This window comes from Penaeus japonicus, unplaced genomic scaffold (genome assembly GCF_977035675.1).
Source record: "Penaeus japonicus unplaced genomic scaffold, GWHDUDI00000001_assembly GWHDUDI00000026, whole genome shotgun sequence".
Lineage (NCBI taxonomy): Eukaryota > Metazoa > Arthropoda > Malacostraca > Decapoda > Penaeidae > Penaeus > Penaeus japonicus.
Window position 1 is genome coordinate 26,986,425 of NW_028234428.1, and position 10,000 is coordinate 26,996,424.

A 10,000-nucleotide genomic window follows, 5' to 3' on the forward strand; every position below is an offset into this window, starting at 1 on the left:
CTCTCTCTCTCTCTCTCTCTCTCTCTCTCTCTCTCTCTCTTTTCTCTCTTTCTTTCTCTTTCTTTCTCTTTTTTTCTCTTTCTCTCTCTTTCTCTCTCTTTCTCTCTCTTTCTCTCTCTCTCTCTCTCTCTCTCTCTCTCTCTCTCTCTCTCTCTCTCTCTCTCTCTCTCTCTCTCTCTCTCTCTCTCTCTCTCTCTCTCTCTCTCTCTCTCTCTTTCTCTCTCTTTCTCTCTTTCTCTCAAGTTTATATCTTAATTTTCCTTAAAAAATGCTGTACGGTTGTTACATGGGATGTTTGTGTCTTGGGAGCTGGTGATCACGTAAAATTCACATCAACAGAGTGACCTGAATGAGGCAAAGGACGAAGTGGATAGATTGCAACAACGACTCAATGCCTTGGCTTCCCTGGACTGTAAAGATGCAGTTGTCAGTCTCAAAAGGGAGTTGGCTTCTCTCAGGGGAAAGGTAAGTGCGTCCATCATGCCAGTTTCTGTGAGAAGAGTGGGTGACGTCCTACCTCTCTCTCTCTCTCTCTCTCTCTCTTTCCGTCTCTATTCTTATTAAATTTAAATCCATTTTGGTAATTGCTCATGCAGTGGTTTTCTTTCACTCTTACATGCACACTGATTGTTATGTAGTTCTTTTATTATTTCTCTGGCTTCTTTATAACTCTTCTCTTTGGGTTTATTTCTATCACTGCAATATGTGTATTTTTGGTTATAATATCCTCTTCCCCTATCATCCCCAGTGTAATAATTTGACTTAGATTGCCATCACGATCCTGTACACTGTACTGGATGGACAAGCAATTATGTATTATGGAACCCATTGGGGTTACACAGGGCTGCCATTTTGTAGGTTTGTGGGTAAGAGGAAGACTCATGCTTTGCCCAACAATTAGCTTTTCCACCCAACTCCTGCTTATTTATATATTAGAGGACTGCAAATCTTCACTTTTTTGTGTTTCTTCATGTTTTGACAAAGTTGTATGGCTATGACATTTTTTTTTACAAATATTTCCTGTAACTAAGTCTTTTAGTCTCCACAAAGGAGGAATGTACATTGTACACTCAGTATAGCATCACTAGCATGACTTTATGGAAGGAGGAGTTTGAAGTTTGGGGAAACATTTATTTACTGTATCAGAGAAAAAATAAAATATTTAAAAGTATGTCCACTCCTCCTCCTGAGCTTTTAGGTCTCTGAAACTGGGGAACTTATTTTCTTTCATTTAAATTCCTTTCCTGTTCATTTTATAGGTTCCCTCAGGCTTATATTAGCAGGTTGTATCTAGGTTGAAGTGAAATTTGAATATTTCTTTGCTTTTCTGTGGTCATTATTGAAATAAGTTATGATATTTTGATATTTAAAAGATGACTTCTTATATTGCAGTTTCTAACATTCCTATAAATCATTATTATAATTATACTGCTTCTGTGTCTTAGAGGCCTATTGTGGAAAGATTGCTATTTTGCATGTCTAGAAATTATAGTTATTATGTTACAGTTTGAATTTTCATCATTTATGCTCGTCTCATCTCAGTTGGGTTACTCAGACCTTGACATCATTTGTCTTTAGGTTCGTGATGAAGGGGCAACTTACGTCAATTACATCTCAGAGTTGTCCTCCCGTCTCCTGGATGTATTGTTACAGGTAAGGCAGTTTTTGTATTTCTTATTTTTTTCCCACTAATAACTGGCTTTATTAGTATTTGTTGCAATAGATTGTAAGGAAATGTACTGTGACTATATAATTATATAACTGCTGTTATACTCTCCCAAAGTGAGTCTGAAGAACATTTGCAGGTGACTTTAAGGATTCTTGATATACCAGTTTGACCATATTTGACCAGTTTAAAAGGATTTTGATAGATATAATTACATTATAAAGAATATTATAGTATATGTAGTGGAAGAAAATATAAGAGTAACTTCCATAAAGATAAAAGATGGAAAAATAGTTCTGGTAAGTCGAGCAGAATCAAAATGCTCAGTTAGTGAATACCTGAAAGACAAAATCCACAGGGATCAAATGCACAGATTTTGTAGTTAATTAATATACCAGTTTTGAATTTTGCAAGAATTTCATGAATTTGTAATTTGTTTTTAGTTCACTGTGATTCTTCCCTCATGTTATCTTGTTACCTTTATCTGAAAAGGGTTAATGACATGAGGTCTGATTTTTGGGGAGACATCCTGTGAGTGTGTGTGTGTTTAGAGCCGAGAAGCTGAAAAAGCTGAATTAGATAATAAATGAAAAATATAAGGCATCTTCCCCATCCTATGTGTGAATCGGGCTTTCAGTGCTGTTTTTAGGGTTTAAGAAGCATTATCATTTGTGTAGTATTATGCTTATATTCGTACAGGCATTGGAATCACAGCGTCTCCAAGATTTCGTTGAACACCGTTGATGATACTAGCATTGTGAAGTAGCATGGAGTTGATTTTCGACTGTTCAATAGCCTCTTCTCAATTGAATATGTTGGCTTGGAAGAAATGTTTCATGATTGTAGTGTAAAATATCCGGGAGAAAGAAAAATTGCAATTATTATCCTCATCATCATAATCATCATTATTATCTTCATAGTCATCATTTTTATCACTACTGAAGTTATGCTTTCTAAACATGGATCTTATTTGTTCTAAGCGCTCTTGTCACAGTTGCTCATTGCTCTGTCACGGTACTTTGTGATTATCCAGTGTGTGTGTGTGTGTGTGTGTGTGTGTGTGTGTGTGTGTGTGTGTGTGTGTGTGTGTGTGTGTGTGTGTGTGTGTGTGTGTGTGTGTGTGTGTGTGTGTGTGTGTGTGTGTGTGTGTGTGTGTGTGTGTGTGTGTGTGTGTGTGTGTGTGTGTGTGTGTGTGTGTGTGTGTGTGTGTGTGTGTGTGTGTGTGTGTGTGTGTGTGTGTGTGTATGTGTATATGTATATATGTATATATGTATATATGTATATATGTATATATATTATATATTATATATTATATATTATATATTATATGTATATATATATATATATATATATATATATATATATATATATATACATATATATATATATATATATATATATATATATATATATATATATATGTATATATATCATCTATATTATATATATATTATACATATATGTATTATATGTATATATATACATATATTATACATATATATATATATATATGTATATATATACATATATCAATACAAATTTTACCTCCTTGACCTTGACTCAAACTCGGGTCCTCAGAGTGAGAATTCCGGCTCCTAACCTTTACATTACATGACCCACTTAAAGGTTTGTCTAACCAGGGAATGAAGTAGAAATTCAAGTCACAAATCAGGTTACTTAGGTTATATCTATGTGAAAATGATGGTAGAATATAGTAATGCATTTTGATATAGAAATATAATGGTAGTTGTATGGCACCTGGTTAGACAAACCTTTTAGTGGGTTGTGTAGTGTAATGTTTAGGAGCCAGGGGCCGGATTCACTAACGCACTTACCATGATAAATACGCTGGTAACTACAATTATGAAGGTAAAAAGACCGCATCGGTATTCATGAAGAACTTACCATGATAGAATACAATGCTAAATTTACCAGTGGTTGGAGCACTGGTATGTCCACTGGCAACTACAGCGATGACTCTCTCATCTCGCTTTATCTCAGCAAAAAATCAACATTTAAGGCGACACTTTAGTTTGCATGTACACTTATTATGATCAGAGTGATGGCAACTGTTCATTTTCATATGAATATGACAAAAATCAATAAAATTCACAGGAAATAAGCGAGAATAATGTTCATGCAGCTTCGTCATAGGCCTACAATAACTGAAAATAATACATGGAATTAATAATTTGAGAAATTCAAACATTTTGTTTTAATAACATTCAGCTGAAAAACAGTAAACATATAAATGTATAAATTATTTTTGTGCTTGCATTAATTTAGATACAATTATTCATAATCTTAGGGTTTGATTGGCATTTCTTTTTGGAAAACGTTGATACAAATAACACCACCATTGCGTGGAGCCATTGTTTCTTTCCTTTCGACTGCAATCTAAAAAAAAAAAAATGTATGTTTTTGAAAACCATTACGTTATATATGATCCATAAGATCATGCAATAGAATATGCTTTCTAGGAAATTAATTTATATAGAAATAATTTAACACAGAAGAAATCTTTATCATTTCTTGAAACAAAAAAGTCTCGCTGTTGGATCAGGTTTTGTTTACATGTTACGGGATTGGTCAAAGGAGCCTAAAAAATTATGTAAGGCGCTCGCTGATTGGCGGAATCGATTTACCAGAGTTATTATCAAATTACGGTGATAAAGTCTATTTACCCTTACCAGGCGACTTATCATCGCTTGATGAATCCCACTTTGCCATGACTGGTAAACGCTCTGGTAGTTGACATCTGGTAAATGCCTTACCATCGTATGTTAGTGAATCCAGCCCCAGGATTCTCACTCTGAGGGCCCGAGTTCGAGTCAAGGTCAAGGAGGTAATATTTGTATTTCTATATTAAATGCATTACTGCATTCTACCATCTTTCTCAAATATATATATATATATATATATATATATATATATATATATATATATATATATATATATATATATATATGTATATTTGTATGACTGTGTGTATATTTTTCTTTGTTCATGCTTGTATGATTTATTTTTTCTCCTTGGATGAGCATTATGAGCACTGTTGCCAGCCACATGATTACTTTGGCATGGAAAATAAACTTGTTTGATAGAACTTGGTAATAAGGTTAATAGATGGACTTATTTTTTAATAGAACCATTTGAAGGTAATGGTTAGTATAGAGGAAAAACAACTTTGGTAGATGTAAACTCTGTGTACTTCCATAAGCTGTTAACACAAGAGTTTTCCCTTGCTGTCTTTTTGTATCTCAAGATTGTCTCTCCAGTTATATTCTTCCTCATGCTGTACTGTGCACTGAGTCCTTTCCATTCACTGCTCTCTTCTCCTCTCTGCTCAGTGTGATAGGCTGAATACTCACTTTCCTACTATCAATATGTCTTTTTATTTCCATAGTGCAAGCTCAGTCCTCACTGCCCTCTGGAAATGAAAACGGTAAGATAGAAAAAATGCTTACCAAGATTAGGGTCACAGTGTGAAATGCAAATTGCGTGACTGTGGTCAAGAATAGAGCTGAAGTGCTAAAGAAATGCAGTGAGAAGAAGTATGGATGTAGTTCCACTGCCATAGTTTGTCTAAGCAAATTCTGGACTGAAAGGTTGCTGCCATACGTCTATTGAAGTAATAACAAGTTCTGAGGAACTATACATTATGAGATACAAATTCTACTGTCCCCCTGAAAAATTGCATAGTTTCCATTCCACACTGTGTACATGGCAGTGACACACCTGTACCCATATGGTGTGGTGCATGCAAGCAATGCCCTCCACCTAGTACAGAGTTACTCAACCCCTACATGGTGGGTAGGAGGAAATGAGATGCATTATGCTACTGGGCTTAGAGCATTTTCATATGTCTCCTGTAAGGCATATACTGGAGTAATATATCAGTGCAAGGAATTAAGGTTGAGAATAAATGTTCAAGAGGTTTGTTTGCTATATGACATAACATACAGGCATTTATTTAACATGGAGTCAATCCAAGTTATTGGAAACAAAACATCTATACCTGTGTCTTCTATTCTTACATTCTGAATACAATGATAAATTGATTTAGTGATAAAAAAATATTGCACTATGTAATTCATAAGCTCAGGTTTAAATGAAACTACTACTATAAAAGGGAGAAAGACGTATGAGAATTCTTATTGCTCAGTACATGACAGAAGTTTCTCAAACATGGTAAAGAAAGTGATTAATTATATGGTGATTCCTGAAGCTCCTTGTGAAATTGGGCATTGCTTTCTTTACCGGGAAAATCCTTTGATAAATTGGAACAAAAAGAATCCCATGTATAGTAGTTCCACTCTGACTTAGCATTGATTATTTGTACAAGGAAGTCTTTATTAGAATGAGATATTTCCCCATACTCACCAAGGTGGGTTTTACTGAACTGCCGATGCTCACAGTAGCTTTACCTTTGACCAGTTCTGATTTTGTTTTTTTGAAGTTTCATTTTCCTTCTCATACAACTGCAGCTGTACCTTGTTTAATGCGTATTTCTAGAGGTTCTTAATAAGATAACATAGGCTTCAATTAATCGGGCAAATAGGAGAACATTGTTTAGATGTAATGCAGTAAGGTTCGCATAGACATAGATATGGCTTTTAAACTTTCTTTTAGGAAATATGATACAATGTGTCCTGAGTGAAGCCTTATTATGTCACTTTCACTAAATCACTATAAATATTTAGTAAAGTTAGTGATAGCAGACATTCTTTTTCAGAGCAAGGATTTTTATCATGCTGTTTCAATACAATTATTTCTATCATGCTACATTTCAGAAAGGAGCTTGAAAGGCTTTAGAAGAAACCTTGCATGTTCTTAATTCATAACTCTGCCTGACTCTGCACTCACACTGAATGTTTTGCCCAGTCAGAGGTACTTTTGATTGAATCTCTATTTTGATGTGAAATATACTGGTCACTTAGAAGAAGAACTGAAAAAGGATTGCTGATGAGCATACTGATTTAAAGGAGAGTTATTATTATTGAGAAAAATGCAATATCAAAAAATGGCTGGAAAATCCTGATTATGACTGGCTTGTACTATAAGATATCAGAAGCTAATCTTCAAGCTTATTATGTAATTATGATATGGTGTGTAGCTTCATATAAGCTATTTGAATACTACAGGGGGAAAAAAATTTTCACATCAGAACTTTGTTATAAAAAGGAGAGCCCATGACAGGAAAGTTGGAAGAACAAATGGATGTGAAGAAGGAGTATCATCAAAATATATACACGATTTTATGATGGACTAAATTCCCAAAGTCCCTGTTTGAAAAAAAGCTTAGGAATCTTGCAATGAAAAGGAAAAAGATTAATTGGTTTAGATTGACTCAAATAGGTAAACTTCTTTTGTGTGCATAAGATGCCCTTGTCCTGCGACTCCATTAATTGGATTTTGGGTAAAATAGTGTGACATAGATTTTACCAAACTCTAGATTAAGTACCTAATAATAGCATAGCTTTAACCCCTTCACTACGGGCAGTAGAAAACGCTCCTCGCGCCGTATCCGAGCTGCCGGCGCGCGCCAAATTTTAAACGTCGCTATTGAATATGATAAGTTTTAAGCCAAAACCTCTACAAGTTTTAAGCCAAAACCTCAACATAATCATCATGTGTTATATATCAAAATATGCATAGTTAACCTCTTCCCCCATGGGCATGTGACAAGTTATTTACATGGGTTGGGAGGAAGATGGAAAGAGTGACCTTGGTGGGAGGCCTCACTCAGATGACCAAAGAAAACGATTGAAATAGTATGGTAAACTAATCATAATAAGTTTTATATTTTTACATAATGTTCCATAAATAAATAATAAAATGATTGCTAGCAGGGCCCATCAGTGCCTCCCCTGGTATAAGCGAATCCCACTCTTATGTAATAAATTAATAATAATGAAAGTCAATTAATATATCGTATCATATCCGACCTCTATTCTGAAAGATCTCGTACAGTATCCGGAAGAAAGAAAACTCAATTCCACCAGAACTCAGTATGCGCGTCCTCGGATTTGACGCGAGCGCTGTGATGACGCAGTATACGCGTCATAGTGTCGAAGGGGTTAAGTTTTGTTTTACAAATTTACATGAAATGAGCTCCCATTACCAATACCTCCTTTCCCGTAAACAATATTTACAACAGGAATTTATAGTTTGAGTGTGTTGTTGATCTTTGGCTTGTGGACTAACATTGCAGTGTTCCAGAGTTTTGAGCAAATTTGAAAAACAAGAAATTGAAATGCCTTCTCTTTTTCTTTTTTGAAATGTTCATTTTCTCGACTTCTTTGTACTTACTAGATAGTTACCACAGCTAGAGTATTTATGATCTTGACTCCCTTTTTTCTGTTGAGATTATCTTGCTGTTACAAATATCAAGAGGCTGTCTTGTAAGACAGATGTTACATTTTGATTTTTGTGATATGGGAAGGCCTTTTAGGATGTTATGTATTTTGTGTTAGCTGAGCTTGGCATGGCTACTTATAAGAGTCATTTGTGTATTTTATTTTTGTACTCTCTCTCCCGTTTCTCTAATGGTAACTAACCCAGGGAATGATGAATAAAATTTTGCTTAGCAGAAATTGAAGTGTTGCAAATATTAACAGATACAAGTGCAGACGTCAGCGGAGCAAAATGCAGCAGTTAACGAGGCTGTCACGTTAGCCAGGGCAGATAAGGACAAATTGCAAGAGCAGTTGCAAGGTACACTGGACTTGCAGGCCCACAAACTCTCAGATGCCCAGCGTGAAATTGAAATGTATCAAGAACAGTTACACCGGCACCAGGAAAACCTACAGGTAACTTAGGATCAAAACCCTTTTGCCTTCCCCCACTTCCACATATTTTCTGATATCTACATTTACCACAAGTTGAATTTTTGAATAGGCCATGTTTCAGTGTAAAAGAAAATGTAAATTAATTACCACACCTGACACAGCAAACAACTGCCGAGTTTGAGGAAGTGAAAAGAGCTCTGATAGAGGAGAAGAACGAGGCAGTGAAGCAGCTGAGCTTGGAGCATGAGTTGGAGATGGTGGCCATGAAGGAGCGATGGCAAGAAGAGGACTCGTCGCGGCAGGAGGAACTCACGTCCTTGACTCAGGTTTGTATTCTAGTAGAATCCCACCTTGGGATGTCAGGCTATATTTGGGAGACAACTTTACTGAAACAAGAACTTCAAAGAAACAAAGAAAAGCTCATTAACAAGGAGTCCATTCATTCCCCAGAAACTGAAGAGCCTCGAGGACGTCCTCCAGCGAGCAGAGAGTGACCGGAACGAGCTGGAGAAGAACTTTCAGGAGCGGTTTGAGGCTCACTTCCAGGAGGAGAAAGACAAGATTGTGCAGATTCTGGAGGTCAGCTTCAGTGAACGGGAGAAGAAAGCACTTGAGAGCCTGAAGGAACAGCTAACCCGTGAACACCAGGAGGAAGTGAGCAGGTGAGATTATTGCAATTATGATGCAACACAGGATTTAGCTCTTGAAAATTTTTATTTATTGATTGATTAAACTATTGCCAGCTGGGTGACTTGTCCTTGACCAGAACATTACTTGATATGCATTTATTAGTATATTCATTTTTAGGTTTATATGGATTCATTTGTTCGACATGCTTGTTTGACTTGCATATTTGAAAATATGTGTTCAATGTGTATTAGTCTTTATTATATTTATAGAGTGAATAAGAGTGAGTGAGAGTGAAAGTGAGATTGAGATTGAGAGAGTGAGTGTATGAAAGAGAGAGGGAGAGAGACAGAGAGAGGGAGAGAGACAGAGAGAGGGAGAGAGACAGAGAGAGGGAGAGGGAGAGAGGAGTGGAGAGGGGAGTGAGAGCGGGAGAGGGAGAGAGAGGGAGAGCGAGGGAGAGACAGAGAATGAGAGGGAGAGAGAAGGAAGAGACAGAGGAGAGCAGAGAGGCAGAGACAGAGGCAGAGGCAGAGGCAGAGGCAGAGGCAGAGGCAGAGGCAGAGGGGGGGAGAGAGAGAAGGAGAGAGGAGGGAGAGAGAGAAGGAGAGAGGGGTGGGAAAGAGAGAAGGAGAGAGGGGTGGGAAAGAGAAAAGGAGACAGGGGTGGGAAAGAGAAAAGGAGAGAGGGGGGGAAAGAGAGAAGGAGAGTGAGTGAGTGAGTGAGAGAGTGAGAGAGAGAGAGAGTGAGTGAGTGAGTAAGTAAGTGAGTGAGTGAGTGAGTGAGTGAGTGAGTGAGTGAGTGAGTGAGTGAGAGAGAGAGAGAGTGAGTGAGTGAGAGAGTGAGAGAGTGAGAGAGAAATATCCTTAGATACATACATATATTTATAAATATATATATACACAATGCCACCCTT

General features: G+C 36.7%; 1 protein-coding gene across 1 annotated transcript in view; it reads left to right on the forward strand.

Annotated features, from left to right (window-relative positions):
• Atg17 (autophagy-related 17) overlaps nt 1–10,000 on the forward strand; it is a gene marked incomplete in the record, with an annotated part of 44,623 nt that overhangs the window by 20,615 nt on the left and 14,008 nt on the right. Inside the window, 6 exon segments of the mRNA XM_086552219.1 lie at nt 340–465; nt 1,579–1,653; nt 5,073–5,111; nt 8,287–8,478; nt 8,619–8,783; nt 8,908–9,119. Of these exon segments, the coding sequence (XP_086408345.1) occupies nt 340–465; nt 1,579–1,653; nt 5,073–5,111; nt 8,287–8,478; nt 8,619–8,783; nt 8,908–9,119 (809 nt within the window).